This window comes from Ixodes scapularis, unplaced genomic scaffold (assembly GCF_016920785.2).
Source record: "Ixodes scapularis isolate PalLabHiFi unplaced genomic scaffold, ASM1692078v2 PGA_scaffold10__122_contigs__length_95168666, whole genome shotgun sequence".
In the NCBI taxonomy this organism is placed as follows: Eukaryota; Metazoa; Arthropoda; class Arachnida; order Ixodida; family Ixodidae; genus Ixodes; species Ixodes scapularis.
Window position 1 is genome coordinate 61,588,052 of NW_024609836.1, and position 17,970 is coordinate 61,606,021.

The following is a 17,970-nucleotide window of genomic DNA, read 5'->3' on the forward strand; positions in this document are numbered from 1 at the left end:
TTTAGCTTGCTCTAGCTGCAGTGATTCCGCACAAAAATAGACAAACGATGTCGTGATGTCGAAATACTTGTAGCACTTAAAGATTCCCAATATTTTGCGGAGAGATCATCAGCATAACAGAGGATAACCTCATACGAAGTTTTCAATCAAAAGGCGTGATCTTGGCTGACAGTTTCTTGAAGAAGTACCTATCGCAACCGGAGGTGAACATCGCCATTGGCCAAGATTATTACTAGAAGATTACTACTTGAAACGTCATACGCATTAACTCTTCTCTCGCTACTGTACAGGCTATGTTTAGATGGTCCTTACAAGGTCAGATTAAAACGAGCAATGCCTCTAATATGTGCCTACTACAACTGCTGCATGCAGGGCAAACGTCAGCGCATGATAAAAATACATAAAACGAATCAAGTAAGTGCTACGTGAATCCTGGGCACTTGGGAGTCAAGAAATTAAGGATTCAGAAACTAAAGAACAACCCTTACAAAAAAAAATTGAGCGAGGGAGTATCCAATTTGTATACAGAATTGTGTATTCAGTGAATCGATTACTTATTGAACGTGCACCTAACTTTTTATCGCGTTTCTTGAGCTAACTAGGCCGACCACTGGGTTTCGAAAAGCTGTACACTAAAGTGTCTAAAATTCAGATGGAAAGCCTGTAGACTTTCTATCCAATGTTAAGACATTTTAGTGTATACCTTTTGTATTGAAACTGACGTGCCAATTAACTAAAGAAAGTCGTTAAAAATGGAGATACATTGTGGATAGCAAATATTGCTAGAATGTCTGTAGATCTTCTATTCAAAGTTCAGACACTTCAGTCTACAGCTTTTTGATCCCGAGTGGTCGGCGAATTAGCTCAAGAAACGCGATAAAGAGGTGGATACATTGTGAATAGAAAAGGTTTGCTAGAACCCCTGTAGGCTTTTATTTTTGAAATTTCAGACATTTAATCCTATATAGTTTGTATCCAAAGCGGCCGGCCCCGGCTGATGTCGTCCTCCGTGTCGATTGCAGCCATCTTTAGGTTGTACTCCAGAAGCATGCCATCTGGGAGAGCACAACGTAAAACCGGGCAGAGCAGTGCACAGAAAGAGTCCTCGCTCACCACCAACTCCTTGAGCCCTCGCGAGCGTATAGGTTGTCATACTAACGTCTGAGGCCTTTAGGGTTCCGTGACGACGACACATGAGGAATATCCATTAGGCCCTCCATGTCGACTTGGATGAGTGCTTCCTGGCTTCTGAACGTCTTCCGCAGGAGGTCCACGGCGTCGGAGTACCGCTGTGTGGTGGGCTGTTAGGCCGGCAATGGCAGCTCCACTTAGCGCTGATCGCAGGTAGTTGAACCTTTCCGCCGGCGATAGGTCCGAGTTCAGATAGGTGGCGTTCTCGAAGTGTTCCCAAAAGGACTGCCATTTCTTCCGCTGACCGCTGAATTTCAGAAGTTCAAATTTTGGGAGTTTGATTCTCAACTTCGCTGCAGCGTTGCCGATCTGTTAGTGCTTCCAATAAGGTTACTCTCGTTGGCTGGATTGTCGCGTTCCGCACTGCATCTTAGCTGGCTGTAGTGTCAGGATCTTGTCCGCATATTCGAGGACGTGGGTGAATTCGAGGTCTCCGTCTTACTCCGAAATGAGTGGTTCGATGGTGGTGTCGGCGATGCTACGTTCACCCTGCTCCAGGATCAGTCGTTCGATGAGTAGCTTTAGGTCCTCGCTGTGGGGTTGCGCAGATTGCAGCAACGCCTCAAAGTCGTTCTCTAGCCGCGTCACTTGTGACCGAACCGCCTTGCGATTTTTCTTGCGAACTTCCGTGCTGTCGTTCTAGTAGAAGGAAGAATCACTCACTTTTCTTTCGCCGTTCCAAGTGTTCACAGCGCTGTAATCTCGGGTTTACAGCATCAATATTTCTGTTACAGCTGTTTTCTCTTGCTGGCAAATGAGGCGCTACTTGAGTACAACAACAACAACACTTTTTGTAACTCCGCTGCGAACAGCTTTCGTTCAATAGACAAAATGTCGTGCGCAGAGACTCGCTTCCGTTCGCGTTCTGGCCGTCGTGTCATTGTCCTTCTTTTCGTCGCTTCCCTCTTCGAAAGATAGGAGGACCCCAACCGCCAGAGGCAACGGGAGAAGATGCGCCCATTTGTTCCTCCAAACCGGTTCCAACCCGGGACGGTCACGCACGGCGCTGTAGAAGTCACCGTATGAAAGGACGCTCTTGTCTCCACGAGGAAGTTCGTCCCGAATCTGGGATTCTTCTAGGAAACGTTACAACACAGTGTTTTTTGTTGTTGATTTTTTTAGCTGCGTGAAGTTTTTAAATAAAGGGGGGAAAAGTAATATGAATGCGGTTTTCGATGCGTGTTTATCTGGCTTGATGGACACTAGGTGGGAATATGACCATCTCTATTATCGGTCGAATCAACTAAACTTCGGTATTTAACTTTTTTAATTACCATAATTAGGGTATATGTTTTTATTACAAACTTTGAGGCGGTCGTATGCCAAGACTTTCATTTTGTGTAATTCGAATAACCAGCGTGTGTTCCGCGATATTGCTCTCCGAATTTTGCACTTTTATCCGACTAATGTAGCGAAGGTTTACAGGAGGTGAGCAGAAAAAAAAAAGTCAGATTAAGTAGAAAATTCGGGGGCAGATATTTCGGAACACGGAAACGACAAAAATTTCAAAAAATATATATATATATATATATATATATATATATATATATATATATATATATAAACAGAAAATAATCTATTGTGGCCAAAAGAATAGAATGATTGCACTTCCATAACAGCGTCCACCCTGGTCTTGTCCAAAGCAGGCTTTCCGGCCCATCGTTTGGACGTTGCTCTTTACACAGTACAGTGGTTCTATATGGTCTCAATGTAAGCTTCGATCTTGTTCATTTGGCTTAAAAGAGCATAATTCTGCGAATTGTGTATTTATAATTTCTTTGTTCGTAGAAAGTGAAAAGAAGCTCACTTCTTTATACATTACAGATATGTCGTTATTTAGCTTTATAGACCACTGAAGTTAATAAAAGGTATATAAAAATGAGGAATAAAACATTAATCTAGATTTCACACATAAGGGAACAACTGCAGTGTATAGGCGTTTGTCTCAACAAAAGCTATACAAAGTCTCAACACTACCATTAATAGAAAGTATATAAAAAGTGGGTTATAAAAATTAATCCAATCTCAATACATATTTTATAACTGGAGTGTATATATGCTTTTGTATCAACAATGGCTATACAAAATATGAACACTACCATTGATAAAAAGTATATAAATAGCGGGCAATAAAAATCAATTCAATTTTGATACACATTGTAACAACTGCAGTGTACAGACTTTTACCTCAACAAAGTCTATACAAAGTCTGAACAATACCATTGATAAAAAGTATATGCAAAGCGGGCGGTAATAATGAATCCAATTTCGATAAAAAGTTTAACCACTGCAGTGTATAGACCCGTGTCTGAAAATGTGTACACACAATGTATACAAATATGTTGTTAGAAAGTGGGTAGGGAAGAAAGTCGCAAGGATCGTTAAGAAGTCGCAAAGATTTCAATAGCCTGGGCAACTTTTTTTTTGTAAGGTAACAGCGGGACGCGTGCTTGGATACGCTTGTTTCGTCCCAATATTCCGTGAGGAACGAAGACGGAAAATATGAAATCCCAGAGTTTTGGAAATCTTCTGACCAACCGTTAAGGACAAGGCGAAAACCGCATTTTTTACGCGAACCCATCAAGCAAAATAGAGTCGACGGCACGGGGACCTAAAGGAAGGGGAGACTGGACAAAAACTCACACTTGGACTTATCTAAACCAGTTTCTGACTCCAATTAATTAATCGAAGTTGGCAGTAGAAAGACACTTCAAAAGGTGGATTAGCTTCATGTCATTCTTCTAACAGCCGTTAGCTCACATACTTACTGGTTCGCGCCCCTCATGAACGACTCTTACACGCTGGTCTGCAAAACACCCTAACATCTCTTCGAGAAACGTATTGGATAGTGAGAGTGCGACAAGCAACTTAAAAGGTAATCAAGCTGCCCGTAACTTGCAATTTATTTCGCTGCAAACCGGCAAGTAAGCCTACTCCAGCTATAGCGAGTATGAGGGTGAGCGAAGCTGATACTTTCGAGGTTTTCGAGGTGCAGTTCGTTGGAAGTTTCTTCTCTAGACTTTAAGGACTACGCCACACTTAACGAGTGCTACATTCTAGTTACTACGTGTGCGGTTGCTAGGGCTGGGGATTTGATACTTGTGAGGGATTTGACGACCAAGACTATCAGGAGTTGTACAATTGTCGTGTAATAAGCTCTAATAATGGCGCCTAACGCTCAGGCATTCTACCGAGCAAACCGTGAACTGACGTAAGTACGGAACGACATACCCCACAAGGGAGTTGCACCTATGCTTGCGACCTATCGAATCGAGCGTCATTTTAGAGTGTAAAAGTCTGAATGGTGTCGAAAATTTCCCTACAAAAAAGTTAGGACATATTTATTTGAAATTCGACTGATATAGAACATGTAATATACTCCTGATCTTTAAGTTTTCTATATGAAAAGGTTTCAGAACCAATTCCCCCACAATCCAGCCCACTAGCTCATAAGAAAGAGAGTGACCACGCTGCCTCATAGTAAACCTGCCTTCCTTGTAAATTCAAGTTATGTTGACTTCCAAATGTTTTGAATATTACGCTAAAAAGTGACCGATCACTATTGCAGTAGATGGAGGAGAGAATGTTTAAACGAATTACGATCTGTTCACCCATCTCGCCCGCCTTATCACGTGACCTTAAAGAAGGAAATGCTTGACTTAGTTTTAAATACTTTCTCCTCCGCCAGTGTTGGAAAATTGCAAGTAATACACAAATATTCAGAAGACGCAACAGCAAAGTGAGGCCTATTAAGATGAAATTTTCGTATGGTAAGGTTATCAACCGACCAATCCAAATTCTACATCCACTGAAAGTAAATGAGTATCTCTTCTTTTTTTTTTTTTGGGGGGGGGGGGGGGGGGCGAGTTAAAAGGGTTGTTAAATTCGGTAGTTTTTCTAAAGAGTGCTTTCTCGACAGGTAAACAAGACGAATGAAGTCAAACACACACACGAAAATCAAGGAAAGAGGACAAAGACACTTCCGCACAAGACTTACCCCTTCAGAAACATCACCGCTCTTCTCTGTTAATTACCTATTATAAACCTTTTCTTTAAACTGTCGCCTAACAATATTTCCCAACAAAATTATATATTTAACATCAACAAACGTAGCTTCAAATGAAACGCATTAGTCGAAGAAAAGATTATTCGACATAGTTTATGAAAGAAGCTCGGCTGAAACTCTTCAAAAAGGGTGTTCGTCTTACTTCACCGTAGAAACCCTTTCCACGCCTTCTTTACGAACTGAGAAAATGAACTGTGTTTTATGCAAGAAAATCCAATTCGCAAGTAAGACGAAGCATTGCTCGAAAAAAGGGTGCTAAAACGGTGTAGCCATTTAAAAGGTGTGAAATGTTTTGTTGTGTAGCTGGCGGCGAACCGGAAGTAGAAACGCGGGTCGGGCACCGCAAAATCATCACTTGTTTCGGCTGTAGCGCGCCTCTAGCGAAGAACTCCGGAATCTTTCCAGGATCACTGTTTACAAATATCTCTTTTAAAAGTTGCAAGCTGTAGCAAAGTGAAAGTGATAAGGCGGCCGTGTCTAAATATTCCACGTAACCTTTATTTAAAAAAAAAAAGTTGTGCCAAGACAGTGGCCGGCCGCAGTTGAAGCCATCTGAGGTGGAAAATATGCAGTAGCTGTCTCATTACATGTCTCAAAATATCTCCATCAGCATTTATTATCCTTTAATCTTAGGGATCCTTTTCTAATTCTAAACACAAAACACTTGGTGCCGTTTTACAAACCAAAAAAACTGGAGCCTGTAATATTATTTCCAATAATGTAGAGGATCTGTTCTATAACATTCCGGAAGAACATCTAACTCAAATCAATCAACAATGCATAGAAATGTGTGGGACCATTTACTTCTACATATTCACACACACACACACACACACACACACACACACACACACACACACACATAGAAACATTTGTCAGAAAAAATATGCTACCAAGAAACAACAAAAAAAAGGGTTGAACACGATCGCCGTATAATAAACGAGGTTATGATGTTTCCTAGCGAGCAGAACGTTCGCGAAATGTCTCCAAACACACAGCACGTTGCCCGACAAAGTTATTGTATATCTTCGAAAAATCTTCGCATGGCGTCAAGTTTACTTTGAGGGTTTCAGTTGAAAAGTTTTCACAGTTTTTTCAGGGCTTGATTGCAACCTAGAGCAAAGTCATTTTTCTTGGGCTTATGAATATGGAACTAAAACATTTCTCCTTAGCTATGATTTCACGCACTCCAAGATTGTAAAGAATGGCAGTGCAAAATATTGTATGAGAGCTTCACTAATTAACTCATGTTTACATAGAACTGTGAGTAGTTTTCTTAACCATATCAAAAGGCTATCTCCGATGGGCGTTCCAAGGGATAGATTTGTAGGTGTAGCGGAGTCCCTCAAAGTTTTAGAACTTCCCTTGACCTACCTACTAACTTGCGACAGAAGCCTATTTCTCGACCAGTTGTGTTTTCATATATACATACTATTTTTCACGCGATTAAGAAGATTGCAAAAAAGGTTGTTGTACCGGTCGTTTTCTCCGCACCGTCAAAAATACACCGCTTTTGCTCGGCAATTGAAAAAGCGGGAAGAAAACGTGTATAAGGTAAAGCACCTTCGTAAATATGTTGCGTGTGCTCTGCCTTAGAAACAATTGTATAGGGGTTATTCACTGGATGCCGTATTTGAGGGCGATGTATAGAGCGCATGCTCAGAACGAACTCGCTTTAATAGCCTGCTAAGACCGGCAATTATGATGTTGCGATACGCACGTTGCAAAATAACTGCAGAAACTCGCCCTCAGCTCGCATTAAGCAGTTTCGCACACAGCTATGGCCGCCAGTGAATAGACGCTTTTAGCACGCGCCAGATTGAGCCTCCATAGCCGCCCTTCTCTTGTCTTACCGAGATGCCGAGGCACTGAAGTGGGTGTTAATGAGTCTTCACAAGGGGCCTATGCTGGGGAGAAGGACGCAGTAACACTTAAAGTGGTAATAACCTGTCCTGATGTGGTAATGATGGAGTGAATCGAACGGAATAAGAGGGAACAAAAACTGAAGGTTAGTTATGGCAGCGCCCATGCACAGCTGCCTGAAAGCCTCTATAGGTCAGACGGACAGATATGTAAACGCATGGGCTCGTGAGCAGACTCTTTGTTCACGGAAATGTGCATCTAGCCATTTCGCTGTACACTCTGCTGTTAAATATTATTCAAATACTGGCAAAACATCGTAGTTTGACCGCTAGAGAAATTTTCGAGTTTGTATTTTATTATTCAATTCAATTCAATTCAACTTTATTGACTCCAGTTTGGAGAAGGAGAAAGGAAAAAAAGCTACATTGCGTAGCTTGACAGGTCCCTGCCTCCCATTATCGATCTGGCTGTCGTCTGAGTGTATTATCAATTACCCTGCCTGATGATGATCAGATTGACACATTCAAGTGACAGTGACTGTGACTGTGCTCGTGACCGTGACTGTGAGTGTGACTGAGACTGTGACGAAAGAATGCTCGATGTAGTTTAATATTTTTAGTAAGTTTTGATATTGTTCTGACATTAGTTTGATATTGTGACTGTGATGAAATTGTTACAGAAAGTGTTGCATAAGAAAACAATGTGACGAAATTGTGTCAATTTGGTGACTGGGACAGAAAAAATCCCTGTATAGTCTTTTTTTTCTTTTTTGTGTCTATTTATATTTTGTATGAAGACACAAAAACAACAACAGTCGTCAGTCCGTGCTGAGCTGGTCTGTCCTCTACTTTACCTTGTCTTCATTTTTTCGTTGTATTTATTTCTTTTACCGTGCACCGACTCGCACATCTACACACCTTACTGCGCAATAACTCTACGGCAAAAACAATAATAGGAAACATGAGTTGCCAATAGCCAAAAATGTGCAACATGTTAGAACAAAATTGTGAAGGACTGCATTTTCTCACGCAGTAACGACATTGCCGCACCCATGTCATGGAATGCATATGTCAACGTGCACTTAACGCCTCTGCACAGATTGAGCTCCATTCTATAAAAGAAGTATATACTTTGATGCATCTGAAGTTTACACCGGTGAAATCTGCGATAATAAAACAAGGCGAGGACATTTATAAACCCAGGATAACCGATTGCTACCACTAGCTTACAAACCAGAAAATTAGGTGAAGTGAATACTGCACTTCTTGTTCCTCAATTTTAATATTTATTTATGATGCGTACGCACCCCGAGCTCAGCAAAAACGTTCTTCATATTTTCTATGGCTTTCGTGTAGGCATAGAAAGTATCAACAAACTAAAACGTTCAAAAATTCAACGGACATATGAGCACCATATTACTTCCCTTTATGTGATCCTCCAACTACATAGATTCGCAATTGACCCTCTAAATAATAAATAAAAGTTTTAAAAAAACTTAGACAAGTCATTGCTGCGTCACGGCCTTTGTGCATTTTTTCCTGCAATTTTTGTTGCTGAGTCATGTTCATACCAGCCCCCTTCTCTTTTTTTATGACTTTTTGCTACGAACGCCCTATGGGACAAAAGCAGCATTAATAATGTTTTGCAGTCGGAACGTAAAATTTTTCTACGTCAATTTATGACTTTTTTTTATGGTTCCAGTGGAATAATAATAGCGGAGAATTCTAAATGTGATTAATAGTAGGGTCCCTCGACTAGATTAAACTGTTCGCTTCCACCCCGGCCATAAAATAGGATTGCTCCTAGGTTCGTCCAACTCGGTCCATTCTAAAGTACCGAGTAGGTATAACAGTATATTTCATTTTATTTTCGAATGAAAAAAGACCTTGTTATTGCCAAAAAAAAAAAGCTTTTAACGGTGAAAAAAATGTTTGGATACTGTTTTGATCTGTTTTGATGTCGGGAAACGAGCAATTTCCGGCCGTTAGTTACCGTCTCAGTATTTTTTTTATAGTGATGATGCACTCAAAAGGTCTGTAGCCGGTTCAAATGTTTACGAGTTCATACTTTTCCAGGAGCTATAAAAGAAGGACCCTGAGGCTTCGAAGTCAGTGTGCGCCGGCTGACTTCTCACAAGCGGTTCAGCGGTCTTTCTAAGGTAACATAGAAAGAGGTAATATTTTGCCACATTAATTTCATTTCGATTTTTCGCTATAGCTATGGTATAGTACTTGTTTGTATGATGTGGCTCGAGTCTCCACTAGCTCAGACATGCTGGTTTATTGCCTGTTCACGCAGAGTGGTGCGGTTTGAAGAATGAAATGGCTCCATGTTGTAAAGCAACGTCTTCTATTACCTTCATTTTCCACCTTAATTATTCTGGCCCGTACGACCAAGCGACAATGCTTAATTTACAATTAAGAGTCCAGGGGACCGAACCACGGAGAGGGAAGTCTGAAGATTATAAGCTATTCCCTTCACTTCCTTCAGTTGCTGGAGGTGGAGACAGCTTTGTTGAGAAAGATGTTATAAATCAGCTTAACGTAAGAAGAGCATTTTAAGGTTCCCTTAAGCCTTTTTTGGAATATGTACCTTAGTGTTCTAACATCTTTAAACATTGCGTTATTGGAAGAGAAAATTATGTTGGTCAATCTTTTGGTAACCAGGCAGATTCGCAGCAAAATGTCCCCCATGGTAAAATGTACAATACCGCAGGATTCGACAAAATTCGGCACTGTTGATTGCTAGATTCGATCCTATCTTCCCTAATTGCCGGAGGTTAAAAGAAGTCCACCTAGAAGTTAAATTTGTTGCACGCTCTCCGCACGGGGAATCTCTGAAATCAAGACGCGGACATCCTTATCTTGTTGCGCCCCACCTGCGGGCGTTTTCGTCAATCATGTGTGTAACCTTTGACAGTGGCAGCCGGTTCTTTATTGCATTTAAACGGATTGATCAGAAATGAGCTTCCGGCTAGCATTTTTTCCTCATGTCTGAAATTTGCAATTCCAGCTTGTCAAGTTTTCTCATAGGAGCCGTACACTTCGCTCCCAAGATGCGGGGTGCTCGAAGGTTATTGGGCGTTGCACTAGGTAAGTGCAGAAATAAAGATGCGAGAGAAAGTATTGGTGGAGATGCGTGACAAAATATCCGAAAACCGTTCTAACTTCGTTGTACTAAACGGTCCTCGTAAACCGAAAGCGATTTCAGCAAAACAATATTATCGATTTACATAAATCCAATAGCAACATATTAAAAAAAATTAAAGACGTTTACAATCCCCACTAACGCCGAATTAGAGCGCAGCTCTTGAGGAGGAGGGGAAGGTACGGAGAGGAGTATAGGCCCCTCCTCCCCATCCGTACCCTTCCTTCCTCCTCTCCTGCTCCCCTCCCATTTAGCGTAAAATTTTCACTAAATTTGCCGCTAAAGCTACCGAAAAAATTTTTTTCATTAAAAATAGCGGTGATTTTTTCCGCTAAGTTTAGCGGGGAACCGTTTCCGCTGAATTTAGCGGGAAAAGTTTTTCGCCACATCTAGAAGGGAATATTTCCGCTAAATTTAGCGGGGAAAGTTGTCCGCTAAAATTACCAGTACAATTTTCCCGATAGATTTAGCGAGAAGTATTTTTCCGGTAAATTTAAAGAGAATTTTTCTGCTAATTGTAGTGGAAAATATTTTCCGCTAAATTTATCGCCAAAGTTTTTTTTTCTAAATTCAGCGGGAAATTTTTCCCGCTAAATTGAGCGGGGAATTTTTTCCACTAAAATTACCGAGGAATATTACCCATAATGCAACGCGCGATGACGCCATCAGTGGCGTCACTCGTGACCCTCGTGACGTCACATGTGACGTCACGTGTGACGTCAATATGGAAGACATCCCATAATGCAAAGCGCGGTTACGCCGACGCCGACGCCGCTCAAGCCGGAAACGGGCGCCTAAGACCTGCACTTTAAGAAAAAGAAAAAAAAAAAGGCTACAACACTTCTATCAAATTTTCAATTCAGGATACTTTTTTTTTTGCATATTTGAATGCGGCGAGTATTAAACGCACTGCAGTCCCTTGCGACTTGTGTCCAACCCGAGGTGTAGTACCGTAGATGCTCGGATCATTCTTATGGTGGCGCCTAAGGTCCCCACGTGTTAGAACTGACTAGGAATCTGGGAAGAAGGAGGTTTCCAATTGTGCAAGAAGAACAGTAATAATGCTGTAAACGTCTCCAACTTGACAGCAGCACCGTGCATCATCCTTATACCTCAAGTTTGCAACCGTCTCGTTCCAGTCTCTCTTTACGTCACAAACAACCACACGACCTGTTTCAGTCCCTAGGGCGTCTATCGAATATGCCCCCCCCCCCCTTTCCTGATCCTTACCACCACGCGACACACGCAAAAAAAAAGTTTACAGTTTCTTTGTTTTGCTTCAAAATGAACTACGCATAGGCTGGAGTGTATCCTCCGCCTAAATTAGCGCTAGAGGACCGACCCAGATGCCACAATTTAAGCCCTAACCGTTCATTTATTCAAACTTAAAATTAAGATTTAGAAACTAGTAATAGAAAAATGGCGCCAATTTTCAGACGGTTTTTTTATAAGCGCTGCGATAGAGCTCTCTGAAGTCTAGAGTTTTGACAACCGCCTATTTTATACTGGAAATGTAAATAAAAATAGACATAACTTTGAATAAGGAAGCGGTTAGTGCTGGTTTGGTTAGGAGCGAGAGAGCTACATTTGGTTGGCGAATGAGCGTTCGGCGATATAGAGTTTATTTTTGTGGTGAAAAAAATACCTATCTAAGCTTTTTTGGGGAGACACCCTACACAACTTTCGCGTTTTGCTGTCTTATCATGGGCAGCGCGCTTGTTCACTCCGCCTTATAGTGATGTCGACCACATTTAGGGAAAGATAGTAAATGTTACTCCGAACTGAACACATGCTATGTCATTTAAAACTCAAGATTTAATGGGCGTGGGAACTTCCGAGTGTATGAATAGTGGTTTCGCAGCCAATGAGATCGGAGCGTTAGCCAATAAGAATTCTGGGCACGAATGACGAAGGAAGAAGCATGAACATAATAAGTCATGTGTTTTTAAAGATCTTAGTGACTATAGTAAATATGCGGACGGGGGCTTGTAACGTCTCAATTAAAAAGAAAAGACAAAGATTGTACAGAAAATGCCCGCTGTATAGTTCACGTGAGTTGACTTTGACGTATACATTTACTTTTTTCAGCCCTGACCCTCATTCTCAACACCGTGGCTAGTGTTGAGGCCAAGAAAGGGAAATCCCAGCGGTTTGCCCAGGGCCGTTCGGACAGACAGCCTGGAGCAAACGGCGGCGGAGGCCCGGGATCACAACAGGCCAATCAACAGGCAGGAGGAAGCGGCCCTATCCGGGGCCGTTCGGACAGACAGCCTGGAGCAAACGGCGGCGGAGGCCCGGGATCACAACAGGCCAATCAACAGGCAGGAGGAAGCGGTCCTATCCAGGGCCGTTCGGACAGACAGCCTGGAGCAAACGGCGGCGGAGGCCCGGGATCACAACAGGCCAATCAACAGGCAGGAGGAAGCGGTCCTATCCAGGGCCGTTCGGACAGACAGCCTGGAGCAAACGGCGGCGGAGGCCCGGGATCACAACAGGCCAATCAACAGGCGGGAGGAAGCGGCCCCAACCAGGGCCGTTCGGACAGACAGCCTGGAGCTAACGGCGGTGGAGGCCCGGGATCACAGCAGGCCAATCAACAGGCGGGAGGAAGCGGCCCCAACCAGGGCCGTTCGGACAGACAGCCTGGAGCAAACGGCGGCGGAGGCCCGGGATCACAACAGGCCAATCAACAGGCAGGAGGAAGCGGCCCTATCCGGGGCCGTTCGGACAGACAGCCTGGAGCAAACGGCGGCGGAGGCCCGGGATCACAACAGGCCAATCAACAGGCAGGAGGAAGCGGTCCTATCCAGGGCCGTTCGGACAGACAGCCTGGAGCAAACGGCGGCGGAGGCCCGGGATCACAACAGGCCAATCAACAGGCGGGAGGAAGCGGCCCCAACCAGGGCCGTTCGGACAGACAGCCTGGAGCTAACGGCGGTGGAGGCCCGGGATCACAGCAGGCCAATCAACAGGCGGGAGGAAGCGGCCCCAACCAGGGCCGTTCGGACAGACAGCCTGGAGCAAACGGCAGCGGAGGCCCGGGATCACAACAGGCCAATCAACAGGCGGGAGGAAGCGGCCCCAACCAGGGCCGTTCGGACAGACAGCCTGGAGCAAACGGCGGCGGAGGCCCGGGATCACAACAGGCCAATCAACAGGCGGGAGGAAGCGGCCCCAACCAGGGCCGTTCGGACAGACAGCCTGGAGCAAACGGCGGCGGAGGCCCGGGATCACAACAGGCCAATCAACAGGCGGGAGGAAGCGGCCCCAACCAGGGCCGTTCGGACAGACAGCCTGGAGCTAACGGCGGTGGAGGCCCGGGATCACAACAGGCCAATCAACAGGCGGGAGGAAGCGGCCCCAACCAGGGCCGTTCGGACAGACAGCCTGGAGCAAACGGCGGCGGAGGTCCGGGATCACAACAGGCCAATCAACAGGCGGGAGGAAGCGGCCCCAACCAGGGCCGTTCGGACAGACAGCCTGGAGCAAACGGCGGCGGAGGCCCGGGATCACAACAGGCCAATCAACAGGCGGGAGGAAGCGGCCCCAACCAGGGCCGTTCGGACAGACAGCCTGGAGCAAACGGCGGCGGAGGCCCGGGATCACAACAGGCCAATCAACAGGCGGGAGGAAGCGGCACCAACCAGGGCCGTTCGGACAGACAGCCTGGAGCTAACGGCGGTGGAGGCCCGGGATCACAACAGGCCAATCAACAGGCAGGAGGAAGCGGCCCTATCCGGGGCCGTTCGGACAGACAGCCTGGAGCAAACGGCGGCGGAGGCCCGGGATCACAACAGGCCAATCAACAGGCGGGAGAAAGCGGCCCCAACCAGGGCCGTTCGGACAGACAGCCTGGAGCAAACGGCGGCGGAGGCCCGGGATCACAACAGGCCAATCAACAGGCAGGAGGAAGCGGCCCTATCCGGGGCCGTTCGGACAGACAGCCTGGAGCTAACGGCGGTGGAGGCCCGGGATCACAACAGGCCAATCAACAGGCGGGAGGAAGCGGCCCCAACCAGGGCCGTTCGGACAGACAGCCTGGAGCAAACGGCGGCGGAGGCCCGGGATCACAACAGGCCAATCAACAGGCGGGAGGAAGCGGCCCCAACCAGGGCCGTTCGGACAGACAGCCTGGAGCAAACGGCGGCGGAGGCCCGGGATCACAACAGGGCAATCAACAGGCGGGAGGAAGCGGCCCCAACCAGGGCCGTTCGGACAGACAGCCTGGAGCAAACGGTGCCAGAGGCCCGGGATCACAACAGGGCAATCAACAGGCGGGAGGAAGCGGCCCCAACCAGGGCCGTTCGGACAGACAGCCTGGAGCAAACGGTGCCAGGGGACCGGGATCACAACAGGCCAATCAACAAGCAGGAGGAAGCGGCCCCAACCAGGGACGTTCGGACCGACAGCCTGGAGCAAACGGCGGCGGAGGCCCGGGATCACAACAGGGTAATCAACAGGCGGGAGGAAGCGGCCCCAACCAGGGCCGTTCGGACAGACAGCCTGGAGCAAACGGCGGCGGAGGCCCGGGATCACAACAGGCCAATCAACAGGCAGGAGGAAGCGGACCCAACCAGGGCCGTTCGGACAGACAGCCTGGAGCAAACGGCGGCGGAGGCCCGGGATCACAACAGGGCAATCAACAGGCGGGAGGAAGCGGCCCCAACCAGGGCCGTTCGGACAGACAGCCTGGAGCAAACGGTGCCAGAGGCCCGGGATCACAACAGGGCAATCAACAGGCGGGAGGAAGCGGCCCCAACCAGGGCCGTTCGGACAGACAGCCTGGAGCAAACGGTGCCAGGGGACCGGGATCACAACAGGCCAATCAACAGGCGGGAGGAAGCGGCCCGAACCAGGGCCGTTCGGACAGACAGCCTGGAGCAAACGGCGTCGGAGGCCCGGGATCACAACAGGCAGGAGGAAGCGGTCCTATCCAGAGCCGTTCGGACCGACAGCCTGGAGCAAACGGCGGCGGAGGCCCGGGATCACAACAGGGTAATCAACAGGCGGGAGGAAGCGGCCCCAACCAGGGCCGTTCGGACAGACAGCCTGGAGCAAACGGCGGCGGAGGCCCGGGATCACAACAGGCCAATCAACAGGCAGGAGGAAGCGGACCCAACCAGGGCCGTTCGGACAGACAGCCTGGGACAAACGGAGGCGGAGGGCCGGGATCACAACAGGGCAATCAACAGGCGGGAGGAAGCGGCCCCAACCAGGGCCGTTCGGACAGACAGCCTGGAGCAAACGGTGCCAGAGGCCCGGGATCACAACAGGGCAATCAACAGGCGGGAGGAAGCGGCCCCAACCAGGGACGTTCGGACAGACAGCCTGGAGCAAACGGTGCCAGAGGCCCGGGATCACAACAGGGCAATCAACAGGCGGGAGGAAGCGGCCCCAACCAGGGCCGTTCGGACAGACAGCCTGGAGCAAACGGTGCCAGGGGACCGGGATCACAACAGGCCAATCAACAGGCAGGAGGAAGCGGCCCCAACCAGGGCCGTTCGGACAGACAGCCTGGAGCAAACGGCGGCGGAGGCCCGGGATCACAACAGGCCAATCAACAGGCAGGAGGAAGCGGCCCCAACCAGGGCCGTTCGGACAGACAGCCTGGAGCAAACGGCGGCGGAGGCCCGGGATCACAACAGGGTAATCAACAGGCGGGAGGAAGCGGCCCCAACCAGGGCCGTTCGGACAGACAGCCTGGAGCAAACGGTGCCAGAGGCCCGGGATCACAACAGGCCAATCAACAGGCAGGAGGAAGCGGACCCAACCAGGGCCGTTCGGACAGACAGCCTGGAGCAAACGGAGGCAAAGGCCCGGGATCACAACAGGCAGGAGGAAGCGGTCCTATCCAGAGCCGTTCGGACCGACAGCCTGGAGCAAACGGCGGCGGAGGCCCGGGATCACAACAGGGTAATCAACAGGCGGGAGGAAGCGGCCCCAACCAGGGCCGTTCGGACAGACAGCCTGGAGCAAACGGCGGCGGAGGCCCGGGATCACAACAGGCCAATCAACAGGCAGGAGGAAGCGGACCCAACCAGGGCCGTTCGGACAGACAGCCTGGAGCAAACGGAGGCAAAGGCCCGGGATCACAACAGGCCAATCAACAGGCAGGAGGAAGCGGACCCAACCAGGGCCGTTCGGACAGACAGCCTGGGACAAACGGAGGCGGAGGGCCGGGATCACAACAGGGCAATCAACAGGCGGGAGGAAGCGGCCCCAACCAGGGCCGTTCGGACAGACAGCCTGGAGCAAACGGTGCCAGAGGCCCGGGATCACAACAGGCCAATCAACAGGCTGGAGGAAGCGGCCCCAACCAGGGACGTTCGGACAGACAGCCTGGAGCAAACGGTGCCAGAGGCCCGGGATCACAACAGGCCAATCAGCAGGCAGGAGGAAGCGGACCCAACCAGGGCCGTTCGGACAGACAGCCTGGAGCAAACGGAGGCAAAGGCCCGGGATCACAACAGGCCAATCAACAGGCAGGAGGAAGCGGACCCAACCAGGGCCGTTCGGACAGACAGCCTGGGACAAACGGAGGCGGAGGGCCGGGATCACAACAGGGCAATCAACAGGCGGGAGGAAGCGGCCCCAACCAGGGCCGTTCGGACAGACAGCCTGGAGCAAACGGTGCCAGAGGCCCGGGATCACAACAGGCCAATCAACAGGCTGGAGGAAGCGGCCCCAACCAGGGACGTTCGGACAGACAGCCTGGAGCAAACGGTGCCAGAGGCCCGGGATCACAACAGGCCAATCAGCAGGCAGGAGGAAGCGGACCCAACCAGGGCCGTTCGGACAGACAGCCTGGAGCAAATGGTGGCGGAGGCTCGGGATCACAACAGGGCAATCAACAGGCGGGAGGAAGCGGCCCCAACCAGGGTCGTTCGGACAGACAGCCTACATCAAACGGCGGCGGAGGACCGGGATCACAACAGGCCAACCAACAGGCAGGAGGAAGCCGCCCCAACCAGGGCCGTTCGGACAGACAGCCTGGAGCAAACGGCGGCAAAGGCCCGGGATCACAACAGGCACATCAACAGGCAGGAGGAAGCGGCCCCAACCAGGGCCGTTCAGACAGACAGCCTGGGGCAAACGCTGGCGGGGGCTGGGTATCAGCATGGTGGCGTTAGCAATGATGAGGAAAGAACCGCAGCTCATGCGCTGCCTGGGCACACGTATGATGAAACAACACAAGGAACGCTTTCGGGTTTAATTTTTCTCACACGAAGTCGAGCGGAGTACAAGCGCGAGCTGAGTACTGGAATCATTATGAGAGACGAAGCGGTGGTGGATATGTCGCTCTTCTTTATGCAGACAAATAGTCATCTTTGGTTTGGGCTTGCTCACCTCAACAAAGTAACATGTTTACTCACTTCTGTGTATTGTCCTAAAAGAAAGCATATAATTCAGGCCTCTTTTTTTGCGTGAGCACACGTTTAATCAGGATAGAAATGTATTCATAGTAACCCCGACACAATAATAAAAAAACGGACATAACAGCTTGCCTCTGTTTTTTTTTTACCTTTCTTCTCTAAATTAATGCATGAAATAAAATCTGTATGGTCTTCATTTCGGGTAAGAATATATTTTCCACTGCAGCCCACCCGATTTCTTAAAAAATGGATTATTTCTTCAGGTCATTGTGTAGCTTTCTGTGCGAAAATAAAAGTTTAGTTTGTTGTATTTCGCACAAGTGTAGTTAC

At 48.1% G+C, this 17,970-nt stretch overlaps 1 protein-coding gene across 1 annotated transcript; it reads left to right on the forward strand.

Moving 5' to 3' along the window:
- Nucleotides 1–333: 333 nt before the first annotated feature.
- On the forward strand, nucleotides 334–17,764 carry LOC120849875 (spidroin-2-like). Its single transcript, XM_042288572.1, has 4 exons — nucleotides 334–414; nucleotides 13,078–14,727; nucleotides 15,913–16,060; nucleotides 16,235–17,764. Exons 1-4 carry the CDS (start codon nucleotides 334–336, stop codon nucleotides 17,395–17,397), a joined length of 3,042 nt encoding a protein of 1,013 aa, XP_042144506.1. The 3' UTR covers nucleotides 17,398–17,764.
- The last annotated feature ends 206 nt before the right edge of the window (nucleotides 17,765–17,970 follow it).

Bases quoted from the DNA above. Each gene is read 5' to 3' on its own strand.
- LOC120849875 (XM_042288572.1), top strand. From the start codon at position 334: ATGCCTCTAATATGTGCCTACTACAACTGCTGCATGCAGGGCAAACGT. The intron at 14,728-15,912 runs GCGGGAGGAAGC...GGATCACAACAG, and splicing joins CACAACAGGGTAATCAACAG to GGTAATCAACAGGCGGGAGG. The intron at 16,061-16,234 runs CTGGAGCAAACG...CGGACAGACAGC, and splicing joins GGGCCGTTCGGACAGACAGC to CTGGAGCAAACGGCGGCGGA.